This window comes from Haemaphysalis longicornis, unplaced genomic scaffold (assembly GCF_048455015.1).
Source record: "Haemaphysalis longicornis isolate Haplotype H1 unplaced genomic scaffold, Haemaphysalis longicornis Haplotype H1 scaffold_7, whole genome shotgun sequence".
In the NCBI taxonomy this organism is placed as follows: domain Eukaryota; kingdom Metazoa; phylum Arthropoda; class Arachnida; order Ixodida; family Ixodidae; genus Haemaphysalis; species Haemaphysalis longicornis.
In genome coordinates, this window is record NW_027526422.1 from 158,468,104 (window position 1) to 158,489,172 (window position 21,069).

Genomic DNA, 21,069 nt, shown 5'->3' on the forward strand with positions numbered 1-21,069 from the left:
ACATTTAACGAGAACCCACTTTGCTGCTCCACCAATGACTGCTTCTGTATTTAGCATGCTCAAATTACTCATGTAGGCCCCAATGAACGTCTCTAGCCTACGTATTTAAGTCGAAGGCCGCATAGCCTTCACTAAGTCTACTTTTATCATTTTCCCTTTGGGTCAACGGCGGATGTAGACTTTTTTGGTATCCGGTACAGAAAATGGCCCCCACTGTAAAGAGCAAAGGACACACATTTAAGGTCGTATATGACAAACAAACTCGGAGTTCAGAGTAGGATGAGCCGATTGGCTACTACCGCGGTATATCTTAGCACATTGCCAGCCGAGGAACAAAAGTAATCCTAGTGCGTGATTCGCTGACGTCATATCACGTGACAGGTGAATGTAACGGCACGTGAGTAGAGCAGGTGCACATCAACCACGGTGAACTAAGCTCCTGCGAAAGCTGGGCCGGTCTTGTGCAAGGCCGCTATTTGTGGAGGATTATGTCGACAGTATGAGGGCGTGTAGGGTCTTACGGGTCATTTGCAGCAGGGGTTGTGAATGTGCGGTAGCGTATGAATTTGGGGCATAATCACATGAGGTGAGGTGAAGATCAGCTTTTGTAGCTTTGAGGCAGTCAGGGCACTTAGGCAATGATAGAAGGGCGCACCATCTTCTGAACGTTTCAGGGACATAGCAGCCGTGGGCGACGCATTTATTGATGAAGACTTTAGCAGAGCGCAGTAGTCTGGGAAGAGACGCGAGGAAGCCGGGAGAAGTGAGGTTTGCGATACGAGTTTTTTTTTTTTTTTGTCGTTTCTGTATCGAATGATTTGCACCGCAGCGGATGAAGAGGCAGCAATGGGCGCTGTCGACAAGCAGAGCGGAGGAGAGGAGATACCTAACAGACTCTTTTGTGCAGCTGCATGAGCTGCCCTATGTCCTGGCGAGAACTTCTCAGGGCCGGGCCACTATTTGGTGCGAATGAAACTTGTGAAGCGAATGAAATAACAACTGTGCGCCTACCTTGACCATGAACTCAGGGACGAAAATGTGACATGGACATTGACGTAGTCCTGATTTTCAGAGCATTCGTGCATACACAACGCTGCGCTGAGTGCATTTATGTATCAGCTCTTTAACCTCGGTGGCGATATCTTCAGAGAGACGAGGGGCAAGTAAAGCGGTACATTTCCAAAGACACTTCTTAGGGCACGCAAGGTGTTTGGTGTTTCAGACGTTGGCTTTCTTTCCAAAATAAAGTGCAATAATGATGGAGAACTTTTCTTTCTTTGTGCAGTGTCTTGTGTTTTGGAAGTATCTTCAGCGTTACGAATTACGTTGACAAGCATTTTGTGCACCACTATGATACATTTCGAATTTGGCTTTTTAGTACTCGTCTGAATAAATTTTTTGCACGACATTTATACTTCATGTAACATACCTACTTTGAGTATCTTGTGCATGTCTGGTTTTTACCCTATGCACTCATTCAGGAATACTTTCTGAGGACTGAATTGAAAATGAAATTGCATTGAAACTATACAATCCTTTCAAACAAGCACGCCGCAAGTCTGTGTGGCAAGACTGGCAGTATCCACACACATATCCTTAAACATCTTGCTACCCTAGGGCATACATGTCGGATCCCGTAACGCTGTACACTTATTTATATATTTTACAGACAAGCTACTTCTCTCTGCTTTCTATTTGACCAAGACTGTGCCTCGCTAGATGAGGCTGTTCTAGTCCCATAGAATGTTCTAGCGGACGCCCAAAGTCTTCCCTTCAAATTTTTTACGCTGACGCACTGTGCGTGTAAAAGATAACCCGTGTTCAAAAACGTTATTACCGGAGTGGAACAGCGCTAAGACGGCACACAGTAAAAAATACCAGGCACAGTTACTTCTTCACTGTGTCCTAGTATAGCGCTGTTCCACTTATACATGCACCTACTCGCCAAACTTCAAACCCCCCTGCTTTGTTAACTGTCGCTAAGCATATGTAGGTCGCGCGTTGAACATGCATGAAGGGCTTTGCATCCACGAAAAAAGCGGGCAATTAGTTTGAGACTAGTACAAACTAATTTATCTGTTTGAGGTTATGCAGGAGTCGGCATGAGCATTAGGCGTCAGGGGGAAAACCTCGGGGTCAGTGCTATGAGCCGAGCCGATAATAAGGCAAGCCCACCTCAGAGGGCGTAGTCCTAAATACTCAAGCTCAAATCACTTCTGCATGGAAGTGATTTAAGCTTGATTATTTTAGTATCGTTTGTGGGGATCATTGTAACGATCGTTGTAGGATCATTGCGAAAACAAAAATACAACAAAATGCTTTGTTCCTTAAAGGAGGATGTACCGCACTATTTGGAGGAGCCATTCACGCAAATATGGCACAAACAGTAAAACGAAACAGACCTTAGGAAGCAATCTGAGTGAAACGCTCTAATTTGTGAAGCGCACTAACCTCCTGACACAGCGGCTAGACATAACCATCTATTTGCCCATATTTCGATTCCCTTACATTTGAGAATTGCTATTAAAGATAATAGTCTTTCTTGAGCTACTTAAATACCGACATTTTGGTCTGTCTGTCTGTCTGTCTGTCTGTCTGTCTGTCTGTCTGTGACTCGATTCAGCATCCGACCAAAGTGGAATAGAAACTGCGCAATAGTCTTATATGCTCACTACCAAATCTAAACGTCTAAGGCCGGTGTTAATGTTCAAAATTAATGTCAACATTGTTGAACAAGAACAAGACATTACGCAAATATAAGGCAGAAAATCAATACATGAGTGATATTTCTACTGTTCCTTTATTAAACAATTCACGCATGCTTGGTTTTCGCGATAGCGAATAAAACACTATATCAACTGCAGAAAACTATAGCCTGCTGTTGCCCGCGCTACCTGGCGGCATTTAGAACAATCAAACGGCAACAGAAACGAAAGGTTCCCCTAGATAGGCTCGATGTTCCATGGCTCTATAAACGTTGTAGTAGGGTGCCTCGATTCCCGCGTGTCTCTGCCGTACTGCAGCGCTGGCATTGAGGCACCCGACTTAGCAGTGGAATGCGGTAAATTTAAATTGACTTGAGCGAACCTTTAGTGTGTTATCTTGGGAGGAATGAGACGGGTGAGGAACGGCATGAGAGGTGAGAGGGAAAGGGAATGGAGGCATTTACTTGGCAGGGGCGCCAGTCGACTATCGTCTTCCGTCGAAATTTGCAACAAAAGCAGCAGATACGCGGCCATCTTTTTTCTTTGTGGTCGTGTGGGGATCGAAACAAGTTTCACCATTTCGCTAAAGTTGCGTTGAAATTTATAAAGAAATGCCGCTTCGCAAATTACCGCCTACTCTCGCATTGCTCAGCGGCCTTGAAAGAGAGCTAGGCTACTGCAACTGTGAAATATTGGACAGGCCGCTTGACAGCACGCCCTTTAGCGTTCTGGCTTTACCTGGCTATGAAACGGGCCCTTAAACTTCAAGTGTAGAGCGTTTTCAACCAATGTAATCATTAAAACAAGTCCGTGACAAGTCTTTCGGCCGCTATTCGGTTGAATTCGCGCCACACCCTTGTAAAATGTAGCAATTACACTCAGTTAACAAAGGATCCTACAAAGAGAGGGACGCGCGCGAACTTTAAAAAATGAGGAAGAGCAAGGACATGCAGGGACGCAGCGGCCATGCCGAGAAGCGTCCTTGGCCGATTATCCGAGGTCCACCCAAGAAGGCCACGCACGTATACGGCTATTTCATCCCACGGTGCAGGAAGGAAGGAAAGGGCGAGCTGCTCCCGTGTGCGCAGCATTCGGGCGAAGCCGCCGTGATCGTGAGTTGCAAGGCAAATCAAACAGTTGCGCGACACCAGCCTGCTTTCATGCCCATTGTCTTATACTGCCACCAAATTGGTGATAAATGGAGAAGCCCTCCTACGGCCAGAGCATGAAAAGGCTCAGGAACAGGCTAGCTCAAGGATCCCATGACCGCCTAGCTATGTAGACACCGCATTATCCGGCGTTAAAATTATTTTAATGGTATACCATTAAAATAACTTGAGGATAACTTGAGGATAACTTGAGGATAACTTGAGGATGGTATACCATTAAAAAAACTTGAGGATGACTTCGGTATACCGAAGTCATCCTCAAGTTTTTTCCCCGTGCGTACCCGCGTGCGTGCGGGTGTAGACAGCTTTAGGGAATACTTGAAGGAATAGTATTTTAATTATGGTAATCGAACCAAGGTTCCCCGAGTTTCAAAGGCTTCACGCCTCGTGTCACGCCTGATGTCAACACCTGGCCGCCTACAGAGAGAGCGTGGTAACTAAAAACCACTGTAACTCTTCTTTTACAAAAAAATTCTCCCGAAACAAGTTCAATGACAATTCGCCTCGAACACGACTCTACCATTACGCTGAGGTTTATTTGTTTGTCTAAATTAGTTAGTTCCCCGTGAAGTTGTAAATGTTGTAGAATTCCCGTTTGCTTTTAACGCACGGGCCTCTATGGGAGGAAAACAGACGGCCTCACGCTTGTCCACTGGACTAAAACTCCAGTCCTTCAAACTTTCATTCAAGTAATTGTCCACAGGAAGAATGCTCAGTCACAAAATACACACAACCGTGTTTTGTTTCGTGCACCTCTTGGTCGGCGCAGAACTTCGCTGGTCACCCTTCTTCACCTAGAGAAAGGGCTCTGAATTTTATTTTTTGCGCTGACCCTGCCCACGCAGCGACGTTGTTCTCGTTGCGCAGCGTGCACGCGTGCCACTCATCCGCGACGACTCCCCGCCCACGCGAGGAGGCGTGGTTTGCCAGCGGTGGTTACAACGCTTCCGGTTGTACGCTGGGTGTTCTACGAGCGCGTTTCCGGAAGTAGTTTTCACTTAAAATGATGCTTGTCGCACGAAAGGGAAATCGGCGCGACTGAGCTGGTATCGTGTGCTCCTGCGGCGCGAGTGCGGTCCACGCCTATGGCACCCAAACGTCGTTTTTAATGCGTAGCATTCTTTGCCTAGTATGCCACAGCCCGGACCGCGTAACGACCCGCATATCCGCAAAATTGGGTAATTGGTGCAAGTAATACATTTCATGGTTATAATAGCGGAAACGGAAATAGTTAGTCTAACGGAAATTAAAAACAAAAAAGAAGAAATAAAATAAATAAAACAATTACAACAATGAACTGATGAAGTTCATTTTTGGGCTTTAGTAGACACTTCTCTGTGTTTCTGGAAATATTTTGGATATGTGTGTGTGTGTGTGAGAGTGGGCGTAGTTGGCTGCCTCTTGGAACTTTTATGTAGCTTGGGTATTTCATGCAGTGCGTTCCTCATATCCTCGACAGGAACGCGCAATGATCAAACTTTGTTATCTAGATAACCAAGAAGAACGAAAACCGAGAAAAAATCGACTGAAAAAATAAGTGCTTAAATTTCGGAAATGGAGTGTTCGGAAATGGAGTGTTCAAACAAACGGCAATGAAGGTCAGTGCAATGAATGCACTCGGCTGCGCGTGCAGTTAGCTACTCCTGGTTGGTACCGTGTACCAAGAAATCGCGGTAATAGGCGGGTCGTGTGCCGGATCCTTGCTAGTTCCCATCGCTGACTAACTTAAATGAAGGTCAGAACTATTGGGGCGCTCACTTAATGTAGCATACAACGCGGCAGCTGTGCCCAACGCTGAAATTTACGCCCTATACTCTCAGTGTTCCGTAAACTATCAAATTGAAAGTCGCGCCATCTAACCAAAGCATGCGGTCGCTGATAACTTCATGTTGTGTATCAAGAAAACTGTACGTCAGTAAACGCCACAGCTAAAAAGCTTGCAGGTAAAGCGCTCCATCTTTAGCTGAGCGAAAATTCTCTCACTCAAGCATCACGTTGTCAACGACTGCAGAACTATTCCTGGGTGAGAGAGCTTTTCTCGAAAGCGAGATCATCTGAAGCTTAACGTCATGTTCTGAGCGGGGTCATTACGTGCCGTTTGCTACAGTTGCTGGCCCACTCACTGTACCGGCTAAGATATACAAACGTCACGAGGAAGCAAGTAAGGTAGAAACGACGTAAAATCTCTTCTGGAATCCTTGACATTTCATTGTCACGAACCCCAAGCCTGCGGAGGACCCCCGCGTTGTAAAGGACTTACGGGAACAATTAAAGAGGCAATTTGCACGGGCGCGATGTAAACAAGGAAGCTAGCAAAGCGGAGCATTGAAACAATGGAACATCACGTCTGGCGGTCACCCCGGACTTTCCGGTCGCGGCCATCCGTGGAGCGAGAATGCATGAGCGGCGGAAAGCATTACGCGCTGACGTCCCTTTTTTGCGGCTAACTCGAGCGGGTCGTTGCTCATAGTTGCTGCAGAAGTATGCACAAAGTAAGTAAAAGTAAAAGCCTTCAGAGACTGTTTATTCGTCCACGTCTCGGTCGGGTGCCAGCCTTTCTCAAGACAAAGTGTGAGGTGTTTCCATGCGTATTTATAACATCTTCGTCCAGTGGCCACAGAAGTATAAATTAAAACATCCAGAACACACACGCAAACACGCACACAGACACACACACCCTCGATAATGCGAGGGAAAGGTACCGGGACCTTCCCATCGCATCGTCGAGGGTGCATGTGTATGCGTGTATGTCTGTTTTCTGCTCAGTAAACTCCAGATCCTTTACAATTCTCAATAAACTTCAGCTCCTTTACGATAAAACGTGAACATGCTATTGCCCAGTGAACTTAAATGCGAGAACTGCACATTGTTCGTACATAATATCTGGAGCGTTTTGTGTACTCATAAACATAAACTGCTGATGTAGTGATTCATCCATTAAAAAAATGTATGTTTTCCCGGAGAACGTCCTTACCATGTAGTATTCGTTTGACGCTCAATTTTTTTCTCACGCGACTCTTAAAATTCAAGATTTTTACTAACAGTGGGGAAATACAGTAAAAGCTCGTTAATTCGAACTCGGTTAATTCAAACTTCCGTTTATTACGAACTGACGCTCTGGTCCCGGCACAGCCCCGTATATTTCAATGGGGGAAAACTTCCGATAATTCGAACGCGTCGGTATCCAGAACGGTTAATTCGAACTGGGATCCCATGGTTTCCATCGCTCCTCGCGGAAGAAGTCGGCCAAGAGTGATTACAATGTGTTGCAAATCCAAACGAAACCAAATTTACTAGAGATACATGTAAAAGAACGTCGAGGCAGGATGTTTCAGCACGTTATTTCTCAGCAGATGAGAATTCTGACGCTGGGCTGGAGCTTTCCCGCAATTTCCAAGCAGTGCTCGTGGAGTCGTGACAAGCAAATGCATGTTGCCGATTACTTTTAATTTTGAATGCCCTGACTAGTAAATAAACCTGTTTTCGCTCATAAACAGCCTCATTATTTCGATATTACGGCTCACTGCTCACATGAATGCAATGTCAGTGCCGGTTTCGGGCGTATAACTGACTGATCCATTAATTTCGTTCGCCGTTCGAACTCCATGAACATTATTAACGAAATCTCCGGTCACAAACATCTAGTAGCGCCTAGTTCGCGATAACGAGTGCAGAGGTGGCTTCTTTGCGTTCTGCCTGCGCAGTGTGGTGGGATGTCCATTCATTGCAGCGCCCTCTCGCTACTTCGAACTCCGCTTAATTCGAACAATTTTACGGTTCCCTTCGAGTTCGAATTAACGAGCTTTTATTGTACAAGCATCCGGAATAACCAAAGGATATGTTTTTTTTATCTCCAAATTAAAGCGATTCAATAAACTGAATGCAATTAAAGTGACAGCGAAGGAAAATTTGCCTCCTTGCGGTTAAGGCTGAGAGCGACCTGTGTTCTCTAAATGTTCTGTGTTTGTTTGTTCAATGTTTTTGTTCTTGTACGTGCTGAACTTGATACCATGTGTCAGATGTTGCGCACATCTACCTGGCAGACCCATCTCGTGACCGACCACTGAAGTGGCGTTATTAGTCCCTACCATGCCCCGAAGGTATCATTGCAAACGAACAAATTTGTGGTGGCGCTGCTTCATGGGCATTGCGCACAATTAAAATACTCAGTGGATAATGGCAGCAGTAGGCAGTTTTAAAGGGGGCCGGACAGGTTAGGAATCACTGCAACATTGAAGCCTTCGAACTGATCTAAAAAACTTGTCTTAAATATGGCATGACCTGGTGAAACGGGTAACCTTCTTGGAAGAGAACGCTTGTGCGGAGAACGAAGACAAAGCACCAAAGGACTAGAAATGCCGTGGGCGCTCAAAAGCTCCAAAGCTAACTGGTACTCTAAAGTGGATGGAGACCGCTTGGCTGCCCCTGAAATTGTACCCACAACAACACACCATGAGCTAACCGACCAGATTTGGGAGAAGTCCTCAAGGTGGAGTCAGTTTCTCCGAAGGAAAGTTTGACATCCACCTCACGTGCGGCGGTACGGTCACAAGGGAAAGCTGCACAGTTTTTAAGTGCGAATGCACTTTATAAGCGACCCCAAACCATCCACCGCCGGCGTCGGCGGCGGCGGCGTCGGCGGCGGCGGCGTCCGCAGTGCTCCTCTATATTTAAAAAAGAAACAGCATCCGGCGCCAGGTTTCGATCCGAGGACTTTGCGGCCGCAGCGCGACGCTCTACCGACCAAGCCACGGACGCGACGCTGATATCAGTGTTAGTGACGCGCCTTATATCTTTAACGCATTCAAACTACGTCGTCAGCGGCGTGCGTTGGCGACTCAGCGGCGTTATAGCAGCTTGATAACTGCGTGGTGTACACGTGATACTACAAACCCGATGGAAGAGATCGAAGAGAAGGCGGCGAGGCGGTGGGCTGCGGGGGCCGAGCGCAAGCGCCGCAAGCGGGCCGACAACCGTGCATTCGCACTTTCACATTCTCCCCCTCGGGGAAATGCGGGGGAATTTTCTCGGAAGCTCGCATGAAAGAAATTCTTCCTGATTCCGGATTCGAACGTGCGACCACCGCCTATCAAGGGCAGTCTCTTTACCAACTGAGCTAACCAGGAGGCTAGCCATCTGTAGCGAGAGAGCAAATTGATCCCAAACTCGAAGTGATGGACAGGTGTTAAACCACCAGATTTAAGGGGAATATCCGAGGGGGAGTCAGTTTTTGTGAAGGAAAGTTTGACATCCACCTCAAAGTTTCCAGCTTTGAGCTTTCCTTTTTTTGCCGTACGACTGCATTTGAGGTGGATGTCAAATTTTTCTTGGCGGAGACACCATAAGGCGCACTAGGAAGTGATCAACTGTTAGGCTAACAGCGCAGTAGTCTTCTCATTATGACGACTATGCATGAGAATGTCGCAGTCTGAGCACAATCACGTGGTACTCGTGGGAAGTCCGTAGCAAGGAAAAATTTTGTCATTCAAAAGACAGAGCCGCCAACATTTCCCGGAAGTGCCACACTGAGCTCCCATTACAAAGAAGACAGATGTGCCCAGTGCGTAGTAGGAAGGAAACCTAAACCCCAGACTGTTGACGTAAATGTGATTGCACTGTTAACCAGGAATGTGGCGTCGTGAATTAGAATTAGAATACAATAGTTAACTGAGAGGGCTTTCCAAACAAATGGCACTAAAGAGGAAAGAAACGTGGGTGGTAGAAAGCGTTGCTGTTTACCTTTCACCACATCGCCCTTGTCTAAATCTGCCTCCACAATTTCAAGGGGACCCCCCGTGATCGTACGTGCCAGAATCACAAACTGAGGACAACAGCGCAATTAGTCTTCCGAGCTCAGCAGGAACAAAGCCCAAGCGGAGGAAAGTCGAAAAAAAAATATCACGCAGGATTAGTACGACTAAAGCGTTTGTGGAGGCTAAGAATATCGCGCTGCCAGACGTGTAACAAAGAAGAGTAACGACAATTTTAAACCTGCCGCAGCTCTGGGACAAAAGAGGCGGCCACGTGACTCGAAGGCCAGAAAAGTGTGCACACAGCGCGCATTCACGCAGCAAGCATATTATAGTTTTGAACGTGTAAGTCTTGTTCTTCCGGCGCGTTACTTTCCACTTCCCTCTGCATTTTCAGTGTAGTGGACTGCCAGCTGTTCTGCTGTTTCTCGAGGAGTTAATTGAGGGGACAATTAGGGGCAAAAAAATCACCAATGCGAGTCCATTAGGTCATTGCGCAGTACATGAAGGACACGTTATTTTTTGCGTTGGTTTATAGTTCGGTAGTTGGCAAGACTGAAGAAAAAGCTCCAAATGTCAGGCTTTTTCAACACCCATTAACTTAGCTAATCTGATGTATCCGTAAGCCTGGCAGCAACAACAACAACAACAACAACAAAAAAAAAGGATTCAAGAGACCTTCTTGGTTTTTTTTAAACATGCGAAGCACAGATTCGTTAAATTTCTCAAAGATTACGCACTTCAGAGTGGTTTATTTGCCCTGTTTTTACTCAGGTGGGCATTTTAGTACCATTCCCTCGAGACTACCAGCTCTCCGCGTGAGCTTAAACATTAAACGTCGCCGTTAATCACGAAAACTTTCCAGCTATGAGTGGAGGTGCCTCTGACGTAGTAAGCTTGTAATGAGCACTTGTTTGCGGGATTTTTGTCGTGGTAAGGCATGATGCATTTCGCTGTACAGTGGCCCCATTACAATTTCTAGAGTTGGACGAATCCTTTGGACCAGTACGCCTCACTACCATTATTACAGCAGCAGGGTCTGCAATAACTGTAGAGCCATTCCTTAGTAGGCGGTCATTGGAAATTATACTACTGAGAGCTAGCGCACAATTATGAGCAAAAAGCGTTTGGAAGAGCCTTGAACACAGAAACGGTGGTTATTGCACGTTTTAAAAGTGCCGCCAACGCTCGGTCGGCAGCACCACTAGATGAACGCATGAACAACTTGAATGGCAGCTCGCGCGGCTCAATTTCAAATTAACAAGCTGCAATAGGCGGACGTTGGAACAATATTTTGTAGATTACACGTGGGTTTTGTAATGTAAGGTTTATAATTCAGTAAACGAACATCTGGATGATTCCTAGCCTATATATACCTCCCGTCCGTAGACACGCCTGTTGCGAATGTATTTTGTTTTGCAACAGAGGAGGAGGATAAACTTTATGCAACAGAAAGACAAGCAGAAAACGTCTTCAAGAAAGCCAAAAAAAAAAAGAAATGAAAATTTGTTTGAAGATTTATGGGTGGATGTTGAAGGATGCGCGAACATCTCATCATTCACTTCACTTGAGAACTTGAACCTCGGCCCGTTGCAGTCGCCTTATTCCCGATTCACAAGTACGAAACGCGGCGGTTCTTGCACACCCCACTCAGCCAACAGCGCTTAGCCCTCTACCCGTTGGTCACGTTTCCTTGCTCTATCAGCGGCATTGGCTGACCGTCGCTCCTTGAGTCGCCCACCAGTGCCCGCATTTTGCCGCCGTCATTCCCGCCTCTTCCTTCTTTTTCACCCTGCATTTGCTACAGCCGCGATTTTGCAACGCGTACATAGCGGTCGCGGGAGCCACAAGACCCTACGAGGCACAGGCAGTCTGGACGCCGCTATTCCAAGTGTCCCAATGGCAACGCAGCCGGCGTTTCTCCCGTCTGCCGCTGCCTGCTCTTTGTCCGTCACTTCGCTGGCAAAAAGTAGCTACAATGAATCGTGCACAGCTCAAATTTTGCAGACATGCTCCATTTGTTCCTCACGCAATAAAGGAAAGATCGACCGAGAATTTATGCGATATGTAGAGCCACTGCGGCGAATAAATTTACAACGAGTCAGCGTCCGGCGTATTTTGAGAGTGTGCCTATGAGCGTTGCTCAAGAAAGCGACCCGCCGCGGTCCCCGGCCGGTTTCGTTTTCGGAATTGCTATTTGGTAACTGACCTTCCCGGCGCATCAATATTACATCTGTTTGGACATATAAAGGTTGCGAAAAAAGCAGGCAAGTGAGTGAGTATTGACGTCAAAATGTAGTGTAGAATGCCAATAACACAGCTCCAATATTAATTGGAGTAAACTACTAAACTGCTTTCGAAATTAGTGAATCACTTTTGAAGTAAACTTCTACACATTATGTAATAGCAAGGCAGTAGAAATGTTATCATCCGCGAACGAAATGACGGGTAGCGTAACAGAAGCAGTCATTTTCTGGGTTGTGTTTTTTCCTAAACCCTTTATTAGCTCGGAGAAGCAGTTGGCTCTGGAAGTTTTTTTTCCGAGAGCTTGCCCCACATCCTTGTAAAGACGTGCTTAGCAGAGTTTCGGCTGACGCAATCGATCGATCTAGTGCGTTATACTTAACAGACACGCTGTGCAGGGTTGGAAACTTCAGGCTTTCTTTTACACCGCTGTCATATGACTGGAAGAATTGGATGTGCAAAGATCCGGAAGGGAAATAAGTGCCCAGCGCAGAACTTTTTCTCCAGGCGGGAAGTAAGAAGCGAAGCGCAATGCTAAAGCGAGGAATCCAAAAACAACCAGCATTAAGGACTCCGTGTGGGGCTAAATTACAGGAATATGCCCAGAACGGACTATTTTGCGATTCAATCATGGGTGAGAACGAGCAATTGCAGCATTATACGGCTCGGCGCGGAGACACTAACGCTGCATGCTCCTTATACCTTTCACCATGCTGTTACCAGCTTGTGAGATGGAGCGGAATATGCTGTTCTACGGAATTCGATGGTACACTCGGGAACGAGTTAAGAACGGCAATAGCTCATGTACGGTATCACTCCGCCTAAGCGAAGGACCCGGATGTCAGCGGGCGCGCGTTCTGAAAAGAGATTGCTATGAATACGTGATATCGTCCGCCTTTTCTCGCGTAGTTTGTTGGTCGTCGCTGCAGTATTTTATAAGCACACCAAGTCAAAAAAAAATCACAAAAACGGCCCGTGCCATGTTCAAAATATTCCCAGTAACGCAATGCTTGCTCCGCGTAGAGCAACATCCGCCTGGGATGATGAGGCACAGCGGCTACTTGCCCTTCTTAAGTTGTACCCGAGTAAATCTATGATGCGCGCACATTGGGGTCTCAACCTCAGTGGGATTGTCTAGTTTTGTCAACTTACACTTAGACTTATTAAGATAACATTTATTTTGTCGAGTTATGGAAGTTTTTCTTATTCTGTCCAATAAAAAAACGACGGGTTAATGGTGGATGCAGTTAGGTGACGCCATAAATATTTTGTCTAAACAGATAGATTTTGAGTCTCTCTTTAGATGGAATGCCGGCCAGGAAGCCTTGTTACACTAAAATTCAACAGAAATTAAATTCTTCTAAGCCATTTTTTAGAGGCCAGGTTGCCTTCGTTGATGAGCCGCGAGGGACGCAAATGCGGGGATTACGTATCTGCAGAAAAAACTTCAACATCATAACGCAAAGAGCCTAACGCTACGCATACTCAAGCTGTAACTTTAACCTGCAGAATTTAGTGCTGTCTTTTAGTAACAATGAAGCCCCATCGAGTTCACGAGCCGTTTTAGATTGTGAATATAAGCGAAGAAGGGGTTCTCAGTCTTCAACGCAAGATTGACTGGAACAAATTTCCTGTCGTGATTGAATAACAAAATTTTATACAGATATGCTTAGAAGATTTTAAAAATGCTGGTATAAATGCAGGCAGCTTCGATTAACACATCAATAATCCCAAATGACTGGCGCTTTGCAAAAATAAAACAAATTAACAATAGGCCCCAAACCACGACGGGAATAATTACAGGCCAAATCCTGTGACAGGTTGATATCGTAAAATGCTGGGACATACTATCTTAAACCGATTAAATCTACTTAGAATGTAATTCCCTACTTCCCAGTAATCAGAATGGTTTTAGAGTTTGTGAACAGTTCCCCAGCTGGCAAAATTTATTAACGATATTTTTATAACGCACATCACGGAAAATGACGCACTTCATGGAAATGAGTCTGATGGGTTTGCTAGATTTGCCATAACAGCTTACTGCTGGTATTTTAAATCAGCGGCGTAAGTACACGGTCCTTAACCATCGCTCCACAGTTCAAGATATGCGACGTAAAGTCTCTTTTGGAAAAAAAAAATAATTACCTATGCCTTTGTCTCTAAAAAAATGTTGCAGTACACCGTTGCTGGAATTGGCATTATGAAGACAGCACGACGTTTAGAGAACAGAGATTAAAAAAAAAGAACAAAACTCCTACACGTTCATGTCACTCCTGCATGGCCGTGTAAATTCCGAAGTCCCGCAGGGCCATTAGCCGGCTAGAAGGCTGAACTTAAAAAAAGGAGGTGTGGGGGCGTGTGGTAAGGGAATATGTCTTGACTCTCGGTCGACGCTGCATCATACATACAGCATACGTTAGCGTTAGCGGTAATTACAAACTACCATATCCGTACTAACTTACCACAGCGCCTCAGTATTAACACCCATCGGCCGCATGACACGGTCTGCCCGCAACGAAGCCCTCAGGTGTTTCCACTGTTTTGTGGACGAAAGCAAGAGCTGGAGTTTGCAAGTTGGCAATCACAGATGACAAGGCAGATAAAGTTGATGCGTTGGTCCATTAGGGACGTGTTTACAAGTTTGTGTGTAAGTGTTCCCGTTCTCCGGTTCGGGTCGCTAGGCATGCGACGGTTGGGGTCATTGCTCGCCCCCTTCTATCCTTGGCGCAGGTGGACGCCCTTTAGACGAGCACCGACCACGCTTTTTGTCCTGCCCCCGAAGCTGGCGGCATCCCTGTTCACTCCTTCCCCATTCTTGTTGCTGCCGACTGACAACGGCGCGCTGACGCGGGGCGGCGAGACGTGTGCGATGACGCCCCGGGGCCTTCCGGCGCAGCCGTCATCGCGTACGTACATCTTTGGCGACGTCGTTTGACAGATGCAGTGCTTGCGGTCGCGCTGCCGAGGGGGCGGCTTTGTTCGGGGCTGACGACGCGCTCAGACCCGAGGCGTTTTGCTTCTTTCCCACGGGGTGAGGGGCAAAGAAGACGCGTGATTTTCGGCAGGACTAATCCGCAAAGCGGACGAGTCCGAGTGAGTAGGGTGTGCTCGTATGCTTAGTTGTGTGCTCGTATTTTGGTTGTGTTTTCTAAACTTTAGCTTTGTTGGAGGGCCCTGTTTCGGAACGCGGATGTGGGAGGTTCGTGAAGAGGGAAACGAGGAGACGGCGGAGCTAAAGGGAGTTGGACCGTTGTTCAGAGGCACAGTAAAGTGTACTGCCGAGGGCTCAGCACAATGTGACAATTCTCTACTACCTGCGGAATAAAACGCTGATGTCACTGGAAATCATCATTTTTTATCCTGGGCTATACCGAAGGTCCAAGAACCACGGAGGGGGCCCCAATTCCGGAACAAAGTACATGGCCACCAGTCCAACAACCAATCAATGTCTCAACTAGGCGACGCGGCAGCGGATACATGTCCGCAATTAAGACTGATCTGAGTGTCTTTAAAATTCAGGCACTCAGATCAGGGATTGACCGCACCTGAGTGCAGGTGCGGTCAATCCCTGCGCTGGTAGTGCATTGATTCCTGCCACGAGGTTCCTACACTGCGGAAAGTGGAGGCGGCCACTAGGAATTATCTGGGGCTAAGCAGTGTTATGGCAGTCACTTCCTGTCAAAAAAGGAGATAAAATGAGATTTCGCAGCGCTGTCCTCCGACTGTGTTCACGACGCATGCATAAATTTCTTCCATTGAAAATTCTTCCAATGGAGGGCCTTACCGTCTACGTCGGCCGTGCGAAAAAAAGAACATATACCCCTTCTTTGAAGAAATGCAAAGGATGGGCTCAAGAACTTTAACATTTCTTGCCACGGGCGACCACTCGTTTGGCTAGTTTGAAATAAACCAAGTCTATCTTGGCAGCAATGTGGAAGGTGAGTCAATGCTTGCTATTTTACTTGCATTTCCAGTTAATTAGTCTACCGAACGAATAAATACGTCTGTTTCATTTTTCAGTTTACACTGCTCAGAAATGCCCTGGAGAAGCTCCATATTATTTTCTTTCTGCCTAAGGAATATCTATTGCGAGAGCACTTTCGGAATGCTCAGAAACTATTCGTAACTGTTCTGTAGGGGCAAATAGAAGAGACCAATCGAAGCTGTTCTGTGAGTGTGCAACCATGCAACGCGCCTTCATGGGCCCCGTTTTACGACCACGAGAATTGCAATCTATGGTATGCTGACTAGTCGTCTTGAAAACTCGCCTAGTTGATAATGGAACGATGGAAAAATCCGGCCTAGCGTGCATAGACGCGCTGCCCTTGAGAGCAAGTATAGTCGTTTACCGGTTGCACACACCATCTCTACCGAAATGGGTGCGCGAGATGTTGCACAACAGCGACGCGGTATTTTCCAGTATGAGAGCACGTAACCTTGTAAACGCAAACGGGCAATCATAACAGTGGCCGACAGGTACTGCCGGTCACAAGTTTGCATAGGTAAATATTTTAACAGGATAGCGATGTCTTTTTGCGTGACATTACAGGAAACCAGCAACACTTTTCTCAACTTTTTTCTTTATTTTAAAGGCTTTCATACTGTAGTCAATAAACACATACAGTACCTGGAATAGGCGGCCACAAAATATCTCAGCTAAAAATTGCTGATCTATGCCCACCAGATGACTTAGAAACATGCTCAAAGCAATCTTCTCGCTTTCAGGTATGGCGTTCTTCGAGTGCTTGAATTACGTCATGAGAACGATGTAGCCGATATTGTCCGGCTTTCCTCCAGTCGCAGCAATGAACGCATTCGGTAGCTACTTCAAAAAAATCGGCACAAAAGCGTAGCAGAAACGGAGGGCCGAACCTGATGCGAAGAGCAAACCAGGCAGTGCCGCTTTGTGGTGGTGATAACTAAAGCTTTCATATTACTACCGAACCGAAATGAAACAGGGGAAGCGTTTTTTGGAAGTGTTGCAGAGTCCCTCTAAGGTTCCTCTCTCGCGGAGTCTCTCTCGCGCAGGTTCTCTCTAAGTGGTAGACATTCTGTCAGTAACCCCCCTCCTCCCAAAGTGCGCCAACGGAAGCCTTGCGAAGCTGGCGGCATCCTTAGTTGACCACCCGGGAACAGACGGAGTTGGCAGCTCAACGTCGCAAAGGCGTGCATACAAAACGAGCCCCTCGTAAAATTCAAGCGCAACACAATTCGACCCGGACGACTGCATTCTACCACAAATGCACGAGACGTTGCGGATAACCTCATGGTCCCGCGAGGTCGGCGCCAAAGGTGTTGGTTAGAGTTGACTAGTTAACTCTAGTGTCGGCTATCAATACGTTCGAGCGTTGATGATGATGATTACGACAATGACGGTCGTTGTCCACAACCGGGTATTTGGTTGTCCACAACAGAATTGCGCGTTTTATTCGCATTAATAAAGCGAACCTTTCAATGCCTCACTAAAGGCGTCCATACTCGAGCAAAACACACGGCAGGAAGGCCAAGTTTACACAGTGGGTTTCACAAAATGATGATAAGCGAAGCCGCGTCAAGCACTTTAAGGACAAAAGCGCTTTTCGTATTCGCAATCGAACGTCGGTCCCTCCCGTGTGTAGCCGATGTCTATACAATTTCGCCATTCTGACACTGTCGAAGTAGTTTGGATTTCGGATTTCGACGCAGGTTGCTCGGGAGAAAAGTTGTCGTTTTAACCATCTTTCTCTTAGGAAAAGGGCTTTAATTTTTATGTTGTTCTACCACCGACAAAGTTTACCGATTTGCTTCTTCCCTCTCTCTGCCTCCCCCTCCAACGGTTCTAAATTCCCATCGCTCCCTCGCACCTTTTCCTGCCTGTTCACAATTTTTTCTCGCCCCAATCCACCCCGCGGTTCTAAATTCTCATCTGCCTTATTACTCCTCCTGCGTCCTTGTTGTGGGCAGGACAGCGGCCTCTGGCGGCCGTAGGAAGCACTGAAGTAAGAACGCTTCGGAGTGTCTCTGAGAAAGATAAGTTGAGCATATAGACGCGCTGCCCTTGAGAGCAAGTATAGTCGTTTACCGGTTGCACACACCAAACAACGACGCCACGGCGTATAAAAGTGCCGGCATCATCAAGGGAAAGCGGCTTCATTACGCTCGGAATAGGAGATCACAGAGAGCGGGACAGGCGACACACGCCCTTAACGAGCATCGCTCACGGCTTCGTGCGGACAGCGAAGTAATGATGACTATAAAGCCTCCGCGCATTTAGAAAGGCCGCTCAAAAGGGGCTGATTAAGGCTGCCTTTATTTCGTGGCTCGAAGTATACCGGGAACGCTGCTGTCGCTAGGGCAGAACGACAATAGGTCGTTTGCTCTTCGCAGAGGTATTCTTCACGCGGATTTTTTTTTTCGAGAATTCCTGCGTTACTTTGTTTTTTTTTAAATGAATTCCTGCGTATCTTTTGTGTAGCGCTTCTATTTTAATTAAGCAGTTACGAAATGGTTTCATTGTTGCTCCCAAAGAAAGGAGCCTAATGTTTTCTGCGACACCACATTAGGCAACAAATGATGATCGCAATTAGAAGAACGCACGAAAAAGGCCAAAAAATTTACCATCCCTTCCTTAACAATCTTGAGAGAAGCGCAAAGAAGGCTAAAAAGTGCGTCCAATCGATTGTCAAACCTTCAAACTACCAAATCGCAAATGACAAACGAACCATTGCGACGATGTTTCAAGCCCTAAATAAACGCATATACGAACGATCTAAATGTATACCGATACGTCGTTTATGACAAAGAGTACACTACAGTCGAGTCCACTTATAACGATACCGTTTATAACAATATATCGGATATAAGGATGAACAACTATGGCACCGCCAACTTTTGCATTCTTTCTATGGTAAAATAAACCGCTTATTACAATGCTCCAGTGCCACGATATCGGATATAACGATTGAATCCGGTGATATTGTGCACCGAAAGTGCAACAGTGACGACTCTAATGACGCGGTTGCGCAGCCTACTCAGGTATAGTGTCTTCGTAGGAGGCCCAATGCGTGACACAGTCCCTCAAAGACTTTGTTTCAGCCAAGGACATTTACGTCAACTAGGTGAAGCACCTATAGATCCTCTTGGAAAAGATTTGCGCTAGCTTCACACGCGGCAAACAAAGGTGACCGACTGCGGCTTCTTTTTCGCAAATTACTAGTAGTTCGACCTTGCTGGCATGCGAATAAAACGTTTTGAGCTCTGTTGCGTCTTTTTATTTCGAAACCCGCTTATAACAATTATCGGTTATAACGATGGGATTTCCTTGGCACTTGGATATTGTTGTAAGTGGACTGGACTGTATTGTAGTTCCTTCTTTATGATGAATCCGTGTGTGTGCTTACCTAGAACCGCTCCTTTTTTCCGATTTTCAAGTAACGGTTTTGACACAGTGGAAGGCCGATTTCACGCCTGCGCCGTGTGTCCAGACATCTTATCAGATCTTTTTGGTGGACCGGCGGTCTATGGGGAAATGCATTAGTTTATGGACAGAACGCCATTGGCCGCACTAAAAAAAGTTTTCGCTTTAAAAGTTTACATAGAACTGTTGACGTTAGCGGCTGCAGTAGCCACAGAAGGCACCAAAATGTTAAAAAAAAAGAATTGGCTTCACGCTTGAGCCGTTCAAGGGACAAAACAGCCTGAAATAGCTACAGGAGAACTAACCTGTTCTTCGTACACAAGTGTTAGTTAGCTACCTCTATTACAAACACAAAAATGAATACAATTTGTACGCGATAACTTACCGTTATTACTATAAAAAGTTGCTTCTTCTTTCCTCACAAAGAAATGATACCCTCGAAACAAACGGCTCTGGATTTCAAACAGCGAGCGCGTCAAGGTAATGAGATTGACAAATGTAAAGGTACCGATTCATATTACTTTGAAATTATTTTTGTTTTCCTTGTTCTTAATTTTTGTCTGTATTTTAAGTAATGCCGACTGCATGCAGTGGGTGCGCCTTGACTACTTTGTTCCCCTCCTGATTTCGACTCCTTCCTCTCCGATAGGACTGTGGTATACTGTATCGGAATCACCGCTGTCAGAACAACGTAGACGCGTATTAACTACATCTTATGTTCCAACGTGCACCACCCGGGCCCGTGGATTTGAAACTGGGATAATCTAGCAGCCTGGTGAAAGAATGGATTTCGACCTGACGTTCAAGCGTTCGTTTAGCTTTACCTCGAACAATCTCGTTATCGCAAGGGGGGAACAGTGTTAGCGTAGTTCGGTGCAAATACAAAGGCAGAAACACAGACCTGTCTCAAGCACCAGCAAGCACGGGTGGTCAGAATGCAGAACGAAATGTAGGAATGCCCGTAAGGCGCAGTGAACTCACCTATGATGTAGTCGTACTCCTTAGCCATTCCCGGTGGCGGTATGGCGAAGTACTCCGGCTGCTGCTCAGGCTTGAGGTGCGTGAAGAGCAGCGTCACGGCCAGGATGTCCGCCTTGGTCAGCATGGCTGCGGATTATCGACGATGACGACGAACAACTCGGGAGTGCGGGAAATCCGGCCGACTACGGGCGGAACGATGCGCGTACGCGAGTGCGTTTGAAGTCCGCACTCAGACGCTCGCACACCTCTCTTGTTGAAGGTGCGCCAGAACTTCGCGAGCGCGAAGAGTCGAGGCGACAACGCCAGAACCCAGTGAACCTTTGCTTGAACCTTTCAAGGTCTGGAACGTCCTCAACTTCTTGTCGCTGTCATGGGAGGCCGAGCATCGCGAAGTAAATGTCGGTGCCAGCCAGACAGAAAAACAAAAAGAAAAGCTAAACTGTACACAAATAGGTCCGACGATGCTGTACTCAATAACGGTACCAGTTGCAGCGACGGTAGGTTCGTGATCGTGGAGCTCCTGGCGTGCGGCTCGCGGCCGAGTCAGGAATCGGGTGCCGAACGCCGCACGCGGGTAGCCAAGCGTGGTACAGCGGGCACCGGCAGCCTATATAACGTCGAGGACCTCTTTCCCTGACAATTCACTCTCACCCAATTTTGCGCCGCCGGATACGTTCACCCTTTTTTAAAGTTTACCTTCTTTCTACGAAGAAGTCAGCCCTCTCGAGCCGCTCAGCCCCTCCCACCCTCCTCTCCATACTCCGTGCCCTCTCTCCGTCGTTTCCCTTCGGAGAGACGCTCACTTACGCACGGGCCGCTCTCAT

The 21,069-nt window shown here is 46.7% G+C and overlaps 1 protein-coding gene across 1 annotated transcript in view; it reads right to left on the bottom strand.

The window, feature by feature from the left end:
• LOC144147171 (glucose dehydrogenase [FAD, quinone]-like) overlaps nucleotides 1–20,840 on the bottom strand; it is a 51,996-nt gene extending 31,156 nt beyond the window's left edge. The window contains exon 1 of the mRNA XM_077679241.1: nucleotides 20,246–20,840. Coding sequence (XP_077535367.1) covers nucleotides 20,246–20,369 — 124 coding nt within the window. The 5' untranslated portion in view covers nucleotides 20,370–20,840. The remainder of the gene's footprint in view (nucleotides 1–20,245) is intronic.
• Nucleotides 20,841–21,069: the final 229 nt, after the last annotated feature.